This window comes from Fusarium mangiferae, assembly GCF_900044065.1.
Source record: "Fusarium mangiferae strain MRC7560 genome assembly, contig: FMAN_scaffold020, whole genome shotgun sequence".
Classification (NCBI taxonomy): domain Eukaryota; kingdom Fungi; phylum Ascomycota; class Sordariomycetes; order Hypocreales; family Nectriaceae; genus Fusarium; species Fusarium mangiferae.
The window spans coordinates 74492-93543 of NW_024573940.1; the positions used below are offsets into that span (position 1 = coordinate 74492).

General features: G+C 45.0%; 10 protein-coding genes across 10 annotated transcripts; 4 read left to right on the forward strand and 6 right to left on the reverse strand.

Moving 5' to 3' along the window:
• Nucleotides 1–668: 668 nt before the first annotated feature.
• On the reverse strand, nucleotides 669–1562 carry FMAN_14353 (uncharacterized protein; the record flags this gene model as incomplete). The annotated part of the gene is made up of 1 exon (XM_041825036.1): nucleotides 669–1562. The coding sequence occupies one exon, from the start codon at nucleotides 1560–1562 to the stop codon at nucleotides 669–671; it is 894 nt and encodes a 297-aa protein (XP_041690457.1).
• Nucleotides 1563–2107: 545 nt separating this feature from the next.
• FMAN_14354 (uncharacterized protein) lies at nucleotides 2108–4538 on the reverse strand (the record flags this gene model as incomplete). Its single annotated transcript, XM_041825037.1, has 7 exons — nucleotides 2108–3069; nucleotides 3117–3146; nucleotides 3201–3429; nucleotides 3482–3760; nucleotides 3811–3876; nucleotides 3927–4140; nucleotides 4195–4538. The coding sequence occupies 7 exons, from the start codon at nucleotides 4536–4538 to the stop codon at nucleotides 2108–2110; spliced, it is 2124 nt and encodes a 707-aa protein (XP_041690458.1).
• A 359-nt stretch (nucleotides 4539–4897) lies between these two features.
• FMAN_14355 (uncharacterized protein) lies at nucleotides 4898–5821 on the reverse strand (the record flags this gene model as incomplete). Its single annotated transcript, XM_041825038.1, has 1 exon — nucleotides 4898–5821. The coding sequence occupies one exon, from the start codon at nucleotides 5819–5821 to the stop codon at nucleotides 4898–4900; it is 924 nt and encodes a 307-aa protein (XP_041690459.1).
• Nucleotides 5822–6789: 968 nt separating this feature from the next.
• FMAN_14356 (uncharacterized protein) lies at nucleotides 6790–7678 on the reverse strand (the record flags this gene model as incomplete). The annotated part of the gene is made up of 2 exons (XM_041825039.1): nucleotides 6790–7188; nucleotides 7241–7678. The coding sequence occupies 2 exons, from the start codon at nucleotides 7676–7678 to the stop codon at nucleotides 6790–6792; spliced, it is 837 nt and encodes a 278-aa protein (XP_041690460.1).
• A 1417-nt stretch (nucleotides 7679–9095) lies between these two features.
• On the forward strand, nucleotides 9096–10773 carry FMAN_14357 (uncharacterized protein; the record flags this gene model as incomplete). Its single annotated transcript, XM_041825040.1, has 5 exons — nucleotides 9096–9849; nucleotides 9897–10136; nucleotides 10186–10284; nucleotides 10332–10668; nucleotides 10719–10773. The coding sequence occupies 5 exons, from the start codon at nucleotides 9096–9098 to the stop codon at nucleotides 10771–10773; spliced, it is 1485 nt and encodes a 494-aa protein (XP_041690461.1).
• A 781-nt stretch (nucleotides 10774–11554) lies between these two features.
• Nucleotides 11555–12073, reverse strand: FMAN_14358 (uncharacterized protein; the record flags this gene model as incomplete). The annotated part of the gene is made up of 1 exon (XM_041825041.1): nucleotides 11555–12073. The coding sequence occupies one exon, from the start codon at nucleotides 12071–12073 to the stop codon at nucleotides 11555–11557; it is 519 nt and encodes a 172-aa protein (XP_041690462.1).
• Nucleotides 12074–12852: 779 nt separating this feature from the next.
• Nucleotides 12853–14081, reverse strand: FMAN_14359 (uncharacterized protein; the record flags this gene model as incomplete). The annotated part of the gene is made up of 5 exons (XM_041825042.1): nucleotides 12853–13169; nucleotides 13224–13524; nucleotides 13584–13649; nucleotides 13717–13910; nucleotides 13973–14081. The coding sequence occupies 5 exons, from the start codon at nucleotides 14079–14081 to the stop codon at nucleotides 12853–12855; spliced, it is 987 nt and encodes a 328-aa protein (XP_041690463.1).
• A 406-nt stretch (nucleotides 14082–14487) lies between these two features.
• FMAN_14360 (uncharacterized protein) lies at nucleotides 14488–14949 on the forward strand (the record flags this gene model as incomplete). Its single annotated transcript, XM_041825043.1, has 1 exon — nucleotides 14488–14949. The coding sequence occupies one exon, from the start codon at nucleotides 14488–14490 to the stop codon at nucleotides 14947–14949; it is 462 nt and encodes a 153-aa protein (XP_041690464.1).
• A 405-nt stretch (nucleotides 14950–15354) lies between these two features.
• On the forward strand, nucleotides 15355–16035 carry FMAN_14361 (uncharacterized protein; the record flags this gene model as incomplete). Its single annotated transcript, XM_041825046.1, has 1 exon — nucleotides 15355–16035. One exon carries the CDS (start codon nucleotides 15355–15357, stop codon nucleotides 16033–16035), a length of 681 nt encoding a protein of 226 aa, XP_041690465.1.
• Nucleotides 16036–18386: 2351 nt separating this feature from the next.
• On the forward strand, nucleotides 18387–18965 carry FMAN_14362 (uncharacterized protein; the record flags this gene model as incomplete). The annotated part of the gene is made up of 1 exon (XM_041825047.1): nucleotides 18387–18965. The coding sequence occupies one exon, from the start codon at nucleotides 18387–18389 to the stop codon at nucleotides 18963–18965; it is 579 nt and encodes a 192-aa protein (XP_041690466.1).
• Nucleotides 18966–19052: the final 87 nt, after the last annotated feature.

Consider the following 19052-nt stretch of genomic DNA (forward strand, 5'->3'; position numbering starts at 1 on the left):
CTTAAAATATATAAAAGACTTAAAAATAAGCTACTTAATATAAATAAGTTTATGAACTTAAAATAATACTTTTAAAATAACTTTTATTATAATTAAATTAATATAATAATAAATAAATTAATAATTTATAATATTTTTTTATTTTTTAATATATTTTATATTTTATAATATTATAAACTTACCTTAAAGGCTATAGCTATAATTTAATAGTTAAAATAGTTATAAAAGGCTTTATAAAAAGATTTAAAATAGTAATATTAAAAATATTATTTTTATAAGCTTTATTTATTTTATATTTAATATTTATAAATAATATTATAATAATTTATAATACTAAAAGAATACTTTTTAATATAAATTAAAGAAATTATTAAATAATAAAATAATAATTATTAATAAAGTATTATATAATTTAGCCTAAATATATATTATAATAAATTTATAAAAAGAAAAAATATTTATTATTTTTAATAATAATTGTATTATTTGAAAACTTATAAAAAATAAAGTTTAATAGGCTAATTATATTAAGTAAAAAAGCTTATTTATTAAAGATTTAATTATAATTAAAATGAAGTTTTTATTTAAGTAAAGTATTATTAAATAAATTATAAAGGTTTTAAATATAAAGCTTTTATAAATAATAGCATAAAGTTAACCTAATTAGTTTATATAATTTCCTTAAAGGCTAATATACTATCTAAATCCTCTATAAAGATTGTTTTAGGCAAATCCCAAAACAAGGCCATGGCGATATCTTCATGGTTACCCTCAACAGCTAGAGTTATTAGAGATACATTGTCAGGATCTGTCATGTTTGCGGAAGAGCCGTATGATAGCAGGAGATTGACCGCTGCTGATCTACCTCCACGAATAGCGACAAAGAGTGCCTCTTCATCCCCATCATCCTCTTCATCTTCATCGAACTCGTTTGCATGATCAATCTCCGCACCCTTTGGTCTCCTTGTATCACCGCCGCCTTCAAGCAGAGCCTTTAAAAGCTCTTCTAGTATGTGACGGTTAGCATCGGCCCGATTTAGACATTGCGTTGTAAAGAAGACAGCCCCATCAAGGTTCGAACCCTCTTTCATTAGCTGGTATACTAGTGCCTTATCCTCTTGACTTATGGCATAAAATAGCAGCGACCTCTCGTGTCTGATCTCAGAACCTGTGTCGATCAAGGCCCTGATTACCATATCTGCTTTGATGGACACGGCTAAGCTCAGAGGCGTTTCACCATCAATATTGGTGGTGTTCACATGGCCGAGATATCTGCGTGGTATTACGATGTCACTTGGCCAGTCTTCTGGAGCGACGGTGTCATCCTCAGCCTGCCACGTCCTTGAGCGCTCCAGTATCATCAGGGCCAAGTCCTGAAGGTCCTCTCGTAAAGCAAGCTGAAGGGGTGTATTCTCTTCGGCATCCTTGGCGTCCAAGTGCGAGCTGTTACGCTGAAGCAACTTACCCAATAAGCTAGCTGGACCAAATGCTATTGCGAGGTGAAGAACGGAGGCGCTTGGGAATGGCCAGCCTCTAGGTGCATGAGTGCCCTCAGGATCCATTATTCTCCATATCTTTGCGAGCATCTCAAGGCGTTCTTTCTGGTTTCATTGAATGAGTGTTACCAAGTCATCCTGGCAAATGGTTTCTCCTTCAACGCCCCTAACATGGTCGAGGATGAATGTCACTCCGTATGGCATTAGGGGAAATGTCGCTGAGAGTTTCCCTCTAGATAGAATGTTTGCGTTAAGGACTTCTTCTAAGGTCAAATATCTGAGAAAAGACCTTGAGATTTCATAGTGGCCGGCTCCACCCGGAGACCTGGATGGTGACCCTCCGTCAATATTGGTGAGAAACTTCTGTGCAACAAAATCTGCAGCCGACTGATGTATGAACTGAGCTTCTCTGCTCCATTCTTCACCATTGGGCTCATATTGCTCATAGACGTCACGATTCTGGAACTCCACAAGGCCCCTAGATATATGCCGGACACGCATCTGGAACTGTGATACGCAATCTGACCAAGTGCCATGAGATCTGAGCTCCGAGACTATTTATAGGGCATGTCTTTGTCAGTAGCGAGTGCCTCTCGAAGCTCTTGGGCTGATCAGGGTCGTTTTTCATAGACAACCCAGTAAAATAGCTTGGCCATCTGGCTGTGCTTATCCTTGGTCGCCCCCTTCAATATGGCATCGTACAGTTCGTCGGGGTCTGGTGGAGTTGTCGAAATGATATTAAGTAGATCCTCGGTTCTGGCCCCAGCCACGTCTTCCTCTAGTACCATGTTTGTGACGAGTATGGCCCATTGGAAGCTTCCATGGGCCTTCAACAAGATCTCTTTCTCGATCTCTCGCCGCCTCTCCAGTGGTTGAATCTCCTTGAGTCGGCCTCCAATAACAAGTCTGATATCCTGGTCATTCTTCTCTTCCACATAGACCCTCGCCATCGTCTCATGACCAAGTATCGGGAAATGCCTCGACGAAAAGCAGATCTTGACCATGGATCCCTGTCGCTCCGCATTCTCAACGAGGCTCTTGAGAAATAACAGTAGGCCTTTGGCATGTTCCCCACACTCATCAAGCGCGTCAATGAATATGACAACCGGTATCTCTTTGGTCCCCTCTATTAAGAGTCGGGATAGGAATTTCTCCAATTCCTTTTCATTCCATCTCCAGCCGTTCTTCTGGTCATATGATCCGTACCGCTTCTCTTTATCTTGGAAGGCTTCTGTGAACTCCGCGAGGTATTTTGGAAACGACATGAGTAAAGAATTCAGCAAAGCGCGAAATATGCCTAAAGGTGTCCGTTGTAGTTCTATGCCGCGTCCATGGATAAACAAGGAAGCAATAATTTCCCCAGACTTCCTGCGGCTCATTGTATCAACTGCAAATTTCATGATGACTGATTTGCCTGTTCCAGGACATCCTTTAATCCAGAAGAGCCCACGAGCCGCATTCATCCATTTCTGATAGTTGTAGTCTTCTAGAAGCCAGTCGCAAGTGTCGCTCGCGTAAGAGATCTCGGAATATCTGTGCTCTTGCTCAGGGAATGATAGCGATTTCAGGGATTCTACTTCGTATCAGCGACACGTAACAGCTTTCTATCTTGGCTCATACCCTGATCGTCAACTGAAAGTTGAACACAAGCTGGAAGACATGTAAGTATATTGAGCATTTACACATTAAAATCTGGCATCGAACCTTGTGGCCCTTCTCTTATACCTCCAATGCCAGGCCGTCCTCGTGTAATACCAATTATGGGACGGAGTGCGATCAACACTCTTCGGTACAATTGATCATGTACACCGCTATATTTTACCATCTCAGAGTGGTTGCGGTTGATGGGATGCTGCTTTTGACAACCGCATGTTGCCGAGAATACCTCTACCAGCAATTCGCTAGGACCAGACATGTCCCATTTTCCATCAATCTAACAGCGGTGTTAAGAACAGACAATGTTTCTCGACGTGTAGACAACTCACCCAAACTGCGGTAGGGGACTTCTCTGTCTCATAGAACGACACAACAAAAAAGCCCCTCGCTTTTGATATTTTGCTAAAGTCATTCTGTAGATGATCGAGAAGTGACGAATTCTTGTTTAGAGATTCGAGTAGTGCCCGGTTGGGGTTATCCTTTACTAAAGGGATCAAACACTTGACTTCCAAGCCTCGATGGGGGACCCCAAAGAAGGCAAAACCGGAAACGGCGTTCAAAATTAGAAAGTCGGATCCAAGAGGCTCTTCTTGTAGTAATCGGACGGTCTAACGGGCGTTAATTGATAGGCCTTCTGAAGCACTTTTCGATTACTCACCTCTTTGACGACAAGTCCACCCAGGCTATGTCCGATGAAAAGTATCGAACGAGGTTGGTTCGGGTCCTCTTCGGCATTAGCTGTTGAAAACAAAGGGGAAATATTTGGTCAAATACATAAATGTCCTCAAGGTCAATCTGCAGTGCCCGTCCTAGATCTGTCAAATTTTGGAAGGCGCTGCTCTTGGAGAGCTTCGTATCATATCCATAAGTTAAAATCCTTGCGTTCGGGATGTCTGATGGAAGCGCATCCCGAAGCCAAACGAAGCGGCCATTCTTTTCCTTGAATGAACCCAAGGCATGCCCCCCAAGGCCACAAACTGCAACCAAGCTAGTGAGGAACGTTAGAAAAAATATATTGGTGGACAGATTCTGGTCAACTTACTCAATATGGCAATCGTTATTGCTTGTGCGATGAAAAGGCGTGAAACCTGTAAAGTGTGTGTCGAAAGCAAGAGACCTGCTGAAATCGATGTCGTTACCGTCGGATAGGTTAAAACTCCACTCAATCTTTGTGCGATCGGATAAACATTCTGGAATTGAAGGAAAGCTGAGTGTAGCGATCTTGCTATTGGGATCGGTGGGGGAACATGCAAGCGAGTAGACAGTAGGACTGGCGCTAGGCTCGAGTGCGAGAGTTTTCTGAATAAGGCTGCAGACCTCACTCCGAGTCTCGCAATCACGCGGAATGCCCCGTAGTCTGAAGCTTTTGTGGCTAGCTGCTGCCATTGCGGATGCTGCCTGCGCTGCGGGTTAACATGTATATGCTCGAATAAGACTGAGGGAAAAGGATCGAAAACTTTGAGTCGGAGAGAGAGATGAGGAGGGCGTATCAGGACTTCGTCTGCGGCTGAAAAGCTGGAGTAGGTGCCCAGAATGCCTTGTATGCATGAGTTAGGGGTGGATGGGTCCTCGGCGAATGATAACTTCCGCAGCCATGCAGGGGAGGGTTGAAAATAGGCAGAAGTGCAATTCTCGGTGACTGCAGCTTCACCGACTCTGCGCCACTAACGTCACAGTGCTAACTCAACAAGTCAGATCCTTTTGAAAAAAGAGGACAATGATAAAGGATGTATTGTACTTTGCTATCAGACCACGACTCGTTCAGTCCTCACCAAACGGCGCCTTTCTTTGATAGCGAATTTCCACTCTTTAGCAATTTTCCAAGACAGCAGAACCCCAAGCCCAGTGAGAAGGCCAAAGGAGACCAAGATCGCCAAAACGCTGACACCAAGCGCCAGCCCCTGCCAGTTGGCACCGCCACCTGTTTCGAGTGAGGCCACCACCTGTAGTCCACTCAAAGTCACAGAGGTAATTCCAAATACGAATAAAATCGGCGCGTAGAAACGAGCGAAATACTGTCCGTATTGGAAGTCAATTCTCTGGAAGTAGGACTTGTGCAGAATGATCGGAGCATAAAAGTTAAGGCGAGTGAGGCGGATTTGACCGTAGGCATAGCGTAGGGAGACTTCCTCATCCAGGATCTTATCAAAATCAGATGTGAAGTCGCAGAACTGCTCCCAAGAGATACCTTCTGGGATGAGACAAAGAGTAGGATCCTTGGCGATGCGAAAGTCTGATTCATGCTGGATGAGAAAGAAGTATGTGCGTAGATAACCCAAGGCTGCGCGTCGAATACGCACGTCGTCGCTCGTATTGTTACTGCAAAGATGTTCTCTCCAGAAGCCGTGGGACCCGACGAATCGTGGAAGAGGCTTGATGAAAACACGGTCGTTGATCCATACGAGATGTAGCTTTGGGTTCTCTGTCACGACGATCGACCGGCCTTGAAGTAATTGTCGATGCAGTGGCCATATATTTGTGCTATCTTGTTTTGACATCCACCAGAGCTTATCCGAAACTTGATCTAGGTCGTCTGAGCAAAACTCAGACATAAGTAGCTTTTTGATTTGATTGCTGCCGTGACGCGGGACGCAGGGGAATCCTGGTACGTACCCGCTCTGCTCATCCCCAAGCAAGGAATGTTCTGGAGTAAACGGCGGTTCGAACATGGTGGGAAACATAGCGATGTCAGTGTCGAAAATCTTGAGATAGATCTTCACCTGAGTACATTGCAAAATACCGGTTTTCCGGTGTAAGAATGTCGATCAGCTGGATAACTGATCATCAGGCTGGAGTGGCACTGGTGCTCAGCGCTTCAGGTCGCGGTGTTATTGGCTGATGATTAGTGCGTCAGTGTAATTTCAACGCCCCTGTAATTCTTCCTGCCTGAGACTATTAAAGTATAAATCATCATCTACCCGGCCTGTTTGTTGAAGCAGTCTTCTTTGATCAACTTGTCAACGCAGTCTACATTCCGCTTAAGATGAGCAGCACTTTAACGCTTTATGCAAGTCAAAATTAACCCTCGGCACTTGGCTAATTCTACTTATAAGCAGGATTTTGAAACAGCTGAATAGTTTTGAGATTAATGGTTCCCGTACTAGCTAAATAATTAAAGGCGAAGCCGGTTGCGACTAACGTAGCCAGTAAATACAACGAGACTTGACGAGCTGAACTTGATACAATTTTCGCAAGCCCCTTCATAATAAATCAAACAGTAGTCCTATCTTGAAGGCTGTTCCTAAATCTCTGTTTAACGTCAGAACTCCCAAACATTAACCGCAGATCCCCAACTATAGCACTCGCTTGTTCCCATGCCGCAAAGTGACCACCGCGCTCATGCTCCTTTTGGAAATCGACCGGACCAAGAGATTGATTCCATAGCTTGGGCAACAGGACAAGATCATTTGTGAATCGAGAGATACTCAGGGGTAAATCGATGAAAGTCCCAGCAGCAGCAAATGCGATAGGATCTGATTGCTCAAAGGAGTAGTAGAGCTTACTCGGCGCATCGGGTCCCGCAGTAGAGAACCAATAGATGCTCAACCAGGTGAGTATTTCCTCATCAGTCCACTCATACGCATCGCTCCATTGAACGAGCTTTTCGTACATCCATGCGAGCAATCCGACTGGGCTATCACGGAGAGAAAATCCGATTGTCGTTGGTTTTGTTGACTGGATATTGTAGTATCCCATGCCGACCTTTGAAACCTCGCCTGCACGTACGAGCGCTTTTAGCTCGGCTTCGGTGAGGGGATTTTCTCGTAACTGATTGTACAAATCCGGGTGGGTATCTTCCCTTGGCTCGCTGGGCAGAGGCGTGTTGGTGTGAAGAGCCATGCAGCGAGAGTTGCCGAATGATGTTGCCATTTAACGCGCAATAATGCTTCCAACGTCGCCGGCTTGGATAGCTGTGACTCATTAGATTTGCGGTGCCTACATCCACTTTCGAAAAACCCATACCATATTTCTCATATCCGAGTTCATTCATTAGTCTGTCGTAGAGCTTTGCGTGATCTTCAACTTTGAAACCGGGCTGCCGAAATATCAGCACATGACATCGACTGCTAATTCAGAGGAGCGAGTACTTTACTCGCCGAAGAGAACCCGAAATCAATCAGACTCGGTGCAATAACATGAAAGCTGGGGCTACTATTTTCGTAGACCAGAGGATCGAGGATTCTGGTCACTTCAATGAAGCTCCCCGGCCAACCGTGGAGAAACAGGAGAGGGATGGCGTCTACGCGAGTACTTCTCTTGTGGATGAAATGCACGTCCAGGGCTCCAAAATTTCCAACATTGAGAGATGCAATGTAATGGGGCAGCTTGTTGAGACTGTACTCAACAGCGCGCCAGTCAAAGGTTGTCTGCCATGTTTTCGCCAATCTTTTGACATCACCAACTGGTGCTCCTTGCTCCCAAGACTGATTGTTATCCGCAGGAAAGTCCGCCAGTGCCAGCTTCTGCTTGAGCCGCTCAAGCTTGGAGTCCGGTATGTTGATCTGATAGGGTCTTATAGTTGACATATTGCGTAGACTGCCGATGTTAATCCTTTACAAAAGCATGCAAGGAAAGGAGCTTGTGATTAGGGTCAGAGAGGGGTAATATGCTATTTATATATACGGTAGGATCTGAATCCTTGACTGGAAGTAAGCTTATCTCCGTTTGCCTTAATAGAAGAATAAATCTAAACATAGGAGCTTTAGTGCTCTCTAAAGTATTGTAAGATACTTGGCTTATCTTACCCATAAGTAGCCAGGGCTTGATATTCTTAATCTGAATGGTTATTTGAGTATTGTAGCCAAAGCAGGCTATAAATTATCTTGGAACTGACTTGTTTCCTGATTAAACAAGTCCACCTAGTTATGTCATGTCTGGAGTGGCCTAAGCTGCATATCTCTGTAGGTGCGGGGAATTTCTACAAGACTGAGTTTCTTTACAAACACATGTATTTAGGCGTACCCAACATGCCATGTGTGCATTTATCTAAATTTCCGTCGGTTAATTAAAACAAACCCTATTTTCGAGTAGGGCTAGCTATTGGTGGAAGAGATTAAAGATCGCTCATTATAACTTGTCTCCAGAACTTCATCCCACTATTATACGACTCGCTCGGTTATACACCAAGTATGCTACATGAGCATGCTGATCACGGACAAACTACAAGCCTTAGATTGAGGGGCAGCATTTTGCCTAAATTCCGAGGTCATTAGGCTTTTCCAATGCATTGGCAGCATATATGTCGTGGATAGTAAGCTCAAGACGAAAAGTCAATCGACAAACCATTCTTCTCTTCCACATAACGTATAATTATCAGGATGCGATTACACTCTATTTTCTTCATTGCTGTCCGCTTATCAGTGGCAGTAGACATCTTCATTAATCGGAAGGGACAGGATTATAATCCTGGGTCAGCCGAGAAGCCTGTAAAGACTATTAAAAAAGCACAAGAGCTTGTCCGTGAACTCATTCCGTTGGCGAAGGATGACATCACTGTCCACCTTGGCCCAGGTACTTGGGTAATTGACGAGCCCATCATATTCAGCACTGAAGACTCCGGTGTCAATGGCTTCACGGTGACATGGGCTGGCTCCGACACCATCATCTCTGGAGGACATGAGATCAGTAATTGGACTAAAGGCAAGAACGGGATGTGGTCTGCTTCCGTCCCGAAGGGGACGAAATCCCGTAACCTCTACATAAACGGATTGGCTGCTCAGTATGCCCGACGACGGATCCAAAATCGCACAGATTTCGAGTACACTAAAGTCGGAATGACCTGGAACAGGTCGGATTATGACTGGATCATGGAAACCCCAGGCATTGAGAATGGCGAGGTTCGGGCAATAAATTCCTTTACCGATCGGATTGCGCCAATCGAAAAGGTTGGCAATCGCGTCCTTGGGATGAAAAGGAATATATGGGCCAATCAACTCATCGGCTATGACCAAATCGCAGAGCCGTTTTGGAGGCGTCTGGATTCAGAACGTCAAATCCTTGCTTACTGAAGACGGTCAATTCTACCTTGACAGAAATGAGTCGATTATCTATTTGAAACCATTGGAAGGCGAAGATATGGCTACCGCAACTACCTATCTTGGGATCGAAGAAGTCCTCATGGTCGTTGGAGGAACCTATAAAGAGCCAATTCACGACTTGCACTTTAAAGGAATTACTTTCAAGCACAGCACTTGGCTAAGGCCAGATACTTATGGCTACGTAGATCAGCAGACTGGTGGTTACATGGGAAATGATAGTCTGTGGCCTAATTTTGAAGCTTCGAGGCCCCATTGGTGGCAGATGCCTAGCGCGATTCAAGTCAGCGTGGCATACAACATCACCATAGAGTCTTGTACTTTTCGAGAGCTTGGAGCTGGAGGCATCGGTGTAGGAAATGACAAGAATGCGCACTTGACGGGCGTTGGGCTCGGGGTGAATAACATTCATATTGACGACAATTATTTCACACAGGTGATGGGGAATAGTATCACCGTTGGGGGTATACAAGCCGATGCACACCACCCATCGCAGCCGCAGATGCTTGTGTCAAACATTCACGCCTCCAACAACATTTTCAATAACAATTCAGTCCTGTGGTCATCCACCGTCCCCATTCTTTTTACATACACGCAATTCTCTTCCATAACACACAACGATGTTTATAACCAGCCATATAGCGGTATTTGTCATGGTTATGGTATGGCTTGTTCCTCTATGACGAGTAAGGCTGCTAATAGGTTCTAGGCTGGGGAAGCAATGATGAAGGAGGGAGCCCGGAGTACGTCCAGCGGGGCCTTTATAAATACCAGCCGATCTATGAAACACCCACGGTTATGAAGAACAATTTGATTGAGGGAAATTTGATCCATCATTTTGGTCAATCTCATACTGATTTTGGAGGCGTGTACACGCTATCAAGGTCGCCAAACACAACGGTGTCATCTAACTTCATTTATGACGCACGGTGGCAAGCCCTATACCCTGGCACGTAACTCACATAAATCGTTCTACCGTTTACTGATACTCGGAACAGATGAAGCCTCAAGAAATATCACCTGGTTCAACAATCTGGGGTTCACCTCAGGAAAGTATTATGCTCCCAACGATTGGATACCAGAACAGCTCACCGGATGTATGTTCACACATTATAAACGCTACAAGAAACGCTGACAAACCGAGGGAACACTGTAATTGATAACTGGGGTAAGCTCGGAGTCATAGACAACGAGGTCCTAGATGGGTTCCCAAATCATTCTGGAAGGCGCAACAACAAGTTCCTACGAAACTACCTTGCGCCCCATGCAAATGGAACAAGCCCCATAGCACAGCGAGCTGCATATCGTGCAGGGGTTATCCCGTCAAAACGCAAAGGAAGGCCCGTCACAAACGATCCAAATATCGCGGATGCCTACTTGGATGTCAAAGTCAGCGATAGACATGTCGTTGTTAATGTGACTAACTTTGACGATTTGGACTTCAGAGACGTTGTTTTCCGTATCTCGGGCCGTGGTATCACGTTTACAAGAAAGTTTACCCCTCATTCAATCCCTGCTGATGGTTCTGCAGGCGGCGGTGTATACTTTTTCTGGTTCCCCAAAGGGAAACGCCACCGCCTGGGTGAGCTACGTAAATCCGAGAACGCAAAGGTATATCAGAGAGAAGGCGTTGTCTCTTACTGTGTAGCGAGATATCCAGCCTGTATTGCATGAGCCTTAAGGAGTTGTCAGTTGTCACTGGTCTACGTTTCATAGCGAGTACCTAGCAGTCAGACACTTAACGCTACAAACTTATGACAACGGTCTTTCCTAGCTTCAGAGTGGCAGATAAGAACAATTCTATTCTTGAGGTATATTCATAAGTGCCTGATGTGTTATTTATTGCGTTGCTTTCCAAATGGCAGCTCGAAATGCCTTATGTCGAAGAATACGACATGTTCTGTTCTCCTGTAACGTACTTGCGGAGTTTCACCACTGGTCATAAACTCCGCTTGAGGCCCAAGCCCGCAGCCTTGTCCAGTAACTCCGCGAGATACATATCTACCCAAACACCGAACGTTGGAGATCAAAGCCCCGGATTAGGCGTGGGGCGGAGCGATGTGGGATGTCACTTCCGCAGATCTCGGGGTCCTCGGCAGGCCGCACGTTCAGAAATTTGACTTAACAGCCAATTTACTACTGGTTCTAGGTCACAAAACACATCTTTAGTCATCACTGTACCTAACCCTAACTATAAGTAATCCAATAAGGGCACTCTTGTATACAGGCATCTGTCTTTTTTATCAAATAATAACATAATATAATACATCAGTCTTACTCTATAAACCCTTATCTATGTGGTGGATAAGAAAAGCCATAAAGGTGACTATCCCACGTTGCTGAACTTATTTACAACCCCCCCTCAGCTCAGCCTACCCTCTTCGCTTTGTATTTGCCCATCCATTCCGGTTTCATAAACAACACGAAAACCCTAAACCCTAACATGACACCCATGGCCAACCCAGAGCCCCAAGTCAGCTTGGTAGGATAAATCCCACTACCGGCCTCCCCTACAGGGCAAGCCTGCCAAAACAAGAGCGGTAAAGCCATAGCCTCAAAGGATGCTAGCGTCTGATATGTGATCCTCCTCGTTTCTACCGCTCCAGCTTTATTTGGGATTCCAAGTGCTATCGGCACCGTCATGGCTGCTAGGCTGATGCCGAACAGTTGCATCATAGGGACAGCGTGAGGCGCCCCAGACAGGTCATCGGACGAGTACATTCGTTTGAAGGATCTTTCTGCGTTGAATACCATGGGGATAGCCAAAAGGATATTAAAAGTCGATTCAGCGGCCAATACAACTTGGACAATTGTACCAGAAGCTGATGGATCAATCTCCATTGTTACTTTGGCGTCAGTTCCGATGCTTTTGTTTGTGTTTGCCATAATTATACGTTAGGGGGATAATTGCTAGTGCTTCTTAATTGAAGTAGGATAGTATGTAGAGATGAAGACCCAAGGGCCTGGGATGAGGCTTTCTTATAAACCTGTTCACGGCCAGGGATAGATATCAATCGTCACGTTGCCTTTAAGCTCAAACCCCATAACCAACTAGTGGGCTCAGATATTCCAGTGCTCTGAGTGGTCCGGGAAGCTCGGATAGCTGCCATAACGCAAAGCTTAACGTTATGCTTAGAGTTATGCTGGGCATCTGGACCTTGGAAACAAGGCATCTACCTATATTTTTACTTTACTATATGTAAATACCAAGAGCTCCACATAAATAAGTTTGCTGTAAGGTTTATCGAGCCAGGTCCTGCCACCATGATAGACCAGCCACCCTCGATTTTAATACATAGGCAGCATAACCATTTACTAGATTACAACTTATTGTCGCATAACATAACACCGTGATAAACCGTGCCCACTATAGACCGGTGCTGAAAAAACTGTGGCGCACTAAGGGTCCTTGATCAAAAGCAATCAAGAGGCAGATCGGGTGAATTCAGGTTCGGGAGTCCACATTTCCGCATAAATGCAAACTCAGGGAACCTGACGTTCAGAGTCTACTGTTAGTATTCTGGGTTCTGCCCGACATATCGCAAACTTAATCAGATTATATGAATGTAAATGAGATACAGAAGAGTCCTCGTTCTTCTCTTGAATGCCAACAGCAAGTAAATTGATCTGGTTGGCTTGAAATGCCTGGACTAATTACTGAGCAATTAATACCCAGGAAAAATAAAGGATTTCTCTGGAGATATATTTTCTGTCCCTCCGTCATTGGGTAAGCCACCTAGGAATCCCACTTGCAACGTGTAAAGGTCCGGATTAGCTTTCAGAGCTTGAGCCTGCGTGATTACATGCTCTAGATCCTGTTGGACATCAAAGTATCTTCCATTTAGGCAATCCTTTGCAATACCAGTGGCCAAAGCCACTGATACCATACCACTCAAATAAGGAGAATCTTTGAAGCCCTCCAACACTTGAGCCATTACCTTGAGGACATGGGGGTATTGACCCATTATCTCATCTAAATTGGCTTTATGGAAAGTTAGAAAAGAGGTATGCATTATTTCATAAAGGAGCAAAATACCTGCAGATGTCATCTGTGAGGGCACGGCACCTGGATGGATGGAATACATCTGAATCCCATCATGACCTCCCAGTTCCAATTCCGCTTGCCAGCAGCTGGTAAGTCGTATCAGTGCGGCTTTGCTAGCACAGTAAGTGGTGTTAAAGGGGATATTGACCGTTCCGCCTCTAGAGGCTATGTTGATTATAGTGCCACTTCCGGCCTGGATAAAGCTTGGCATAACTAGACGCATCAAATACATAGGGCCATTTAAATTGATAGCCCAGTCTTGAAGGATAGCTGTGGGGTCTTTTTCGTGCATCTGGATGGGTCGAGCATTGTCAGCAAAGTCAGGCTTGTCGGATTTGGCTGTCAGCGAACCGGTCCTATACTATCCACTCCAGCATTGTTGATAAGTATGTCGATATTGCCCAAGGTACTTTCCGCCTTGAAGATTGAGTTTAGTTGGTTACTTAATATAATCAATTGGGTGAAACAGTGAGGCATTACTTACTTCCTTTATGAGATTCTGGCAGCTGTCCAAGTCGGACACATTGCATTGAATGGGTGTGACAGCTGCGGCACCGAGAGTTCGACATCTATCCAGGAAGTCAGGAGAAGGTTCATTTCGGTTATAAACAAGGACCAGATTAGCCCCGGCAATAGAGAAGCACTCTGCCAGTGCCCGACCGATTGTTCCAGTCGACCCTGGCCCAAACTTCAAATCAGCATTGTGAGGAGAACTAAGGGTAACCCCTATTGATACTTACCTGTAATTAGTGTCACTTTGTCTTGCAACGATGCCTTGAATTTGAAAGGGTGAACGAATGGATAAACCTCATTGTGCAAGCCAGGTTGAAATGGATCCATGATTCGCATGATGGTTTCAAAATCGAATATGACAAATCGCAACGTAACCCAAATAAGGTTAACAAATTATTCTTCAATCATCATATATTGTTTTGTTGTCGGGACTGGGCTTTAAACAGCGGTACCCCACGTTTTCCGATCACGTTTTCCGATCTGAATCTTGGTAAATCGGCTCCGCGCAGATCATATCGGTAATGCAATCTTATAAATCGGAATTTTGCTTCTTCGGGTCCACCTACCCTCCACCCACCCGAACTATCTTTACTAGGCTTGTAACATTTAAAAAGACAGAGTAAGTTTAGTTGTTTTTAATCTTATGAGAACTTATTACTTATTCTCAAAGCTTTTCCAGGTCAACTATTATAAATAGCATATAGCTCTTATCTAAATCCGCTTGCTACTTCCTCTTATCATTATGTCAAGAGACGCACTTCTTGCCGACGTCGAAAAGACCTGGAACGAGCACCTTATTGATCAACCTACGCAGACTGATGAACAAATTAAAGCTGGCAGAGCACTCATTGAGCTTTTCTTAGCCACTTTCGTATACCATGACTACGCCCGCACCCGCGAATTAGTCTCTGAGGATTACATCCAGCATAACCCAACACTTGGGACTGGAAGAGAGTCTATCATCGAATTTGCTGAGAGAGAAACCACAGACCCCAACAGACCTTTTAAGTGCAACTGGAAGCGCATTCTTGTTGATGGGCAATTCGTAGTTGCCCACATTCATGTGGAGGCTTATGATGGAACTGATGGCATGAGAGTGGTAGAGATACTTCGGTATGAAAAGGGCGTTTTTACGGAGCACTGGGATACTGCCGCCCCGGTTCCCCCCAAGTCAGAGTGGAAGAACCAAAATGGCCTGTTCTAAATCAAATAAGAAGTGGTATTAGGTCTAGGAATGTACAGTCGTTGACCTCCTTATTCAAACTACTCAGGTCGATAACTTCGTGGATGCTTTGCTACAGAGGGATACAGATATCGTAGAAGTATGGAGCCAAGCTTTGAATCAGCACCTGAGGGTTCTGAAATCCTCTATTACTAAGCTCAGGATTAATAGCTGAATCAGATATCAACAAGACCCAGGACCTGGTGACGAGGGGGGAACGATGTGGGATGTTGCTTGTGGAGACCCCGGATCCTTTGTCAGCCAGTAGCACCAGCACAAGCCTCCACAGTCCGATATACAAGCATATAAACCAAGATACAATTTATTTAAAACTACAGAACAGATTTACACATCGCTGTTTATATCTTGTCTTCAACACCATTCATCATGCCTGTTGTAGCTATTGCAGGAGGTACTGGCAGTGTTGGCCGCTTCATCGCTGAAGAGACCATCGCAGATGGCAATTTTGAGGTCATCATCTTGAGCCGAAGGGAGCTCGGAGCACGCATTCTGCCCATTGATTACTCCAATCCCGATGGCATCACAAGCTTGCTCGAGGATAACCACGTCGACGTCGTGGTTGCCGCACTAAGTGGACATACACCTCCTGAACTGGAGATTGGTCTTATCCAAGCCGCTGCGAAGTCCAAAGCTACCAAACGATATATCCCCAGCGTCTGGGGAGTCAAGTATCGTCCGGAGCATTCTTGGTTCTTCAATGCCGCAGCCAAGCTGTCTCTCTTTGATGCACTGGAGAAGACCGACCTGGAATGGACCGCAGTTGCAAATGGCTTCTTTCTTGATTATTGGGGTAATCTCAAGACCTACCTCGATCCCCAGACTACAGTTTTTGACATTCCTGCGAGAAAGGCTGCGATGAGATACGCTGAACAAAGAATAAGCACCCTCCATCCCACATCGCGTCTCACGAGCAGTTCTAGATCAACTTATCATATTCTAGATCTCAAATGTCTTCTGACCTATCCCGATTCTACTGCAACTATACGGGATGCGAGCGGTCACACAAGAAGAAGGAGCATCTCCTACGCCATGAGAGGGATCACTTAAACTTGCGCTCATTTGCATGCAGCCTATGCCCAGCTACTTTTAATCGAAGGTGGGTGCTTCGGTCTGTCTCAGTCCTGGCTTCTACACGCTGAAACCTCAAGTGATCTGCTCAAACGCCACGAGACAATCAGCCATCCGCTTGGCCAAGGCGTTCTACAAGAAGAGGAAGAACCATCAACAGAAGAGACAGTGCCTGAATCACAAGAAACTGTACCTGTGTATGAGCTGAGCGACTCTCCTGCGAATACATTGGACTCTTTTCTTGGCACAGAACTTCAGGGTCTAAATCTGGCTTCAAATCCAGCCATGCAGCTACTCCAAGAATCATTTCGGAACGAGCATGAATCGTCTTACTTTTTGCACTTTCACCCCCATTGGCCTCTACTGCATAAAAGAACTTTCTTGCAATCAGAATCTCCTCCAGAACTGACGGCTGTCGTTTTAACAGCTGGACTGTGCGTGCTCGACACTCCAGAGACCAGGGACAAAGCCCGATTTTATCACGATGCCTTGCTGAAGACTCTTTATGAACAGCTCGTGAGATCAAGAATTCCTGTTAGACATCAGTTATCTGATACTCATATAGTTCAAACTTCCCGTGTCAGCTACTGACTCATCTGGTCCTCGCGCTGAGTTCCTCCCTACATTCCAGGTTCTTCTTATTTCCCTGATTATCTGCACCTACCGTGGGGTAGAGACATTTCCATCCCTCTTGTTTCACAGCAAGCAGGTATAGCTGTTGTTCCAATCCATGGGAGTATATGATCAAAAGGCGATCGACGATCGAAACCCAAGTCCAATGATCCGCGAGTCCTACCAGCGGTAGGCCACATCCCCCTTACCCCAACGTGCTGTACTGACATCGCGAGGTTGGCCCTTTTGCACTTCAAGGTGCACGTCCATCTCAATTCTATCTTGATGAGTCACTTTTCTCAGTTCAAGCCGTTCGACTACCTGACGCTAAGCACGCTCAAAGTTCGGATTCCCTCATCGGGCTCACACTGGGAGGGTGGTGACGGGTCACTCCCCCGCCAGGGACATGGATCACGAACGGTCGCCGATATTCTCGGCGACTATACTGGATTGACACGCTTGTCGGATCTCATAGCTTGGGACTTTACTTTAGGAATGGTTATTGGATGCTACTTGGTGAAACCGGCTGGAGAGACTTATCGTCAATTGATGATGCAGTTAGATCTATTTTTTTTTACTCATTTAAAGTCTTTCAAAGACCAAAAATAAAATCACTGTATATTTACTATAAATTTATTCTTGAATCAGAGTAGTCGCTCTTCTCACTTTTAAACAAGGAGACCACGTTGATATACGCTCTTCTATGTCTCCCAATCTGATCTGTTAACGCACTTCCGCGATGCTAAGCTGATTCCAATCGGCACTAGGCCCTGCACGAAGTATCTTAGGATATTAAACTATTATTATCTTACAAACTTACATAAAAGAGCTGGACTGCTAAGGAGAAGCAATCCCATCAGTTAATTTTAAGTTATACTCGTTTTGTTAACTGCCTACATAATGACATTGTCTTTGGTATAGGGTATTATTCTTATCCTAGAGCTTTTATCTAGTGCTTACCAGCCAGGGTTAGTATTCTATACAATTAATCTAAACCTGACGAACTGCAGATAAAAAGAAAACATCCATAGATCAAGATCAAGTTTCATCCTATTTATATGAGCAGTTAAGTCTTGATATCCACTCTGTAAGTCTTACATAGCACAGTATGACGATGGCTTTCGGGTGAACACAGGTAATAGACCGAGTGATGTCGCCCTATACTCATTAGTGTCTCGGCTAAAATGGCTGGCTGTACTATGAGCTCATCGAAATTCTATCTCATGGCGCAAGATAAGGACATCTTAGATGGGGAGCTATGAGTTCCCAGATTTCTCCTCCCTCAATTTAGCGGTGGGTATTTCAACATCTATAAATAGATTCAACGGAATTTGCCGTGCTTGGTCTCGAGGTGATTGGTCAGATTCTCATGGCGTCCCCACAGACCTGTCAATCTTAACCTGGCGTGCTTGAGTCGTGCCGCTCGTGTTCGGGGCCTTGGGCGACTCCGAACTTGAATCTTGGCGATGACTTCGTCATTCTTCTGTTATCAATCTCTGAAACAGTCATCAATGCTCCTCACTGCCACACCGGATAACGTGTTTCCCTACGCTAGACACGCCACTTGGTTCTCAGGCGCCATCTATTTGTCACTTTACTTGAGCCTCATTCAATCGAGGGACAACCAGGGTTCTCATTCGTCGTAAGATTGCTGGAAACGACCAATCCGCTACCATGCAGTGTCTGACGGATTCTAGTTCGCAGCGATATAAGCGAGCATGCGCTCGCAGCACCACTGCTTCGTCAACGTCCCAATACCCCGCCACATCCCTCACCAATCTGTCCTCGACTACATACAGACATACGAGCCTGTGTTACGCCACAATCCTGGCATGAGATCATGGGAAAAATCAGGTTTAGACTATGCACTCGTCGCCAATGATCGATTCTTCGACTCATCAGATCCAGGACAAAGTCTCTGTTGTTATCAGGCTTATGAGGTCATGCGACTCGGACCGGGGGTTCAGAGGGATTTAAAATGGCCGATTATCTTCCAAAGAGTGCCGAATGGAATTGTATCGAGGGCAGATGCGCCTGCGGGTGTGATAAGCTGGACGCAGTGGTATGTCAGGCCTAGACCGAGTGAGGCAGCAGCGGATTCTGTTAGCACGCCCAGTACAGCTACACCGTCGAGTTCGGGGGATGACAACTGGGAGGTATATGGGATTGTGACAATTGAGGCGCATAGGATGTTGATGCCATGGGTTGCTACGAAATCGGAGAGCTATCAGGTTGCAATTGGGCAAGGGATGGTGGATGATGCATGCTCAAAGTTTAGCTCTGGAGAGATTTCCTGACAATACGAGATACCAAGTGCAACAAAACAAGTATCCCAGCACCTTGCTCCTGTTCAGCCCCCGTTTGACGTCTAGTTCCGGTCTCCC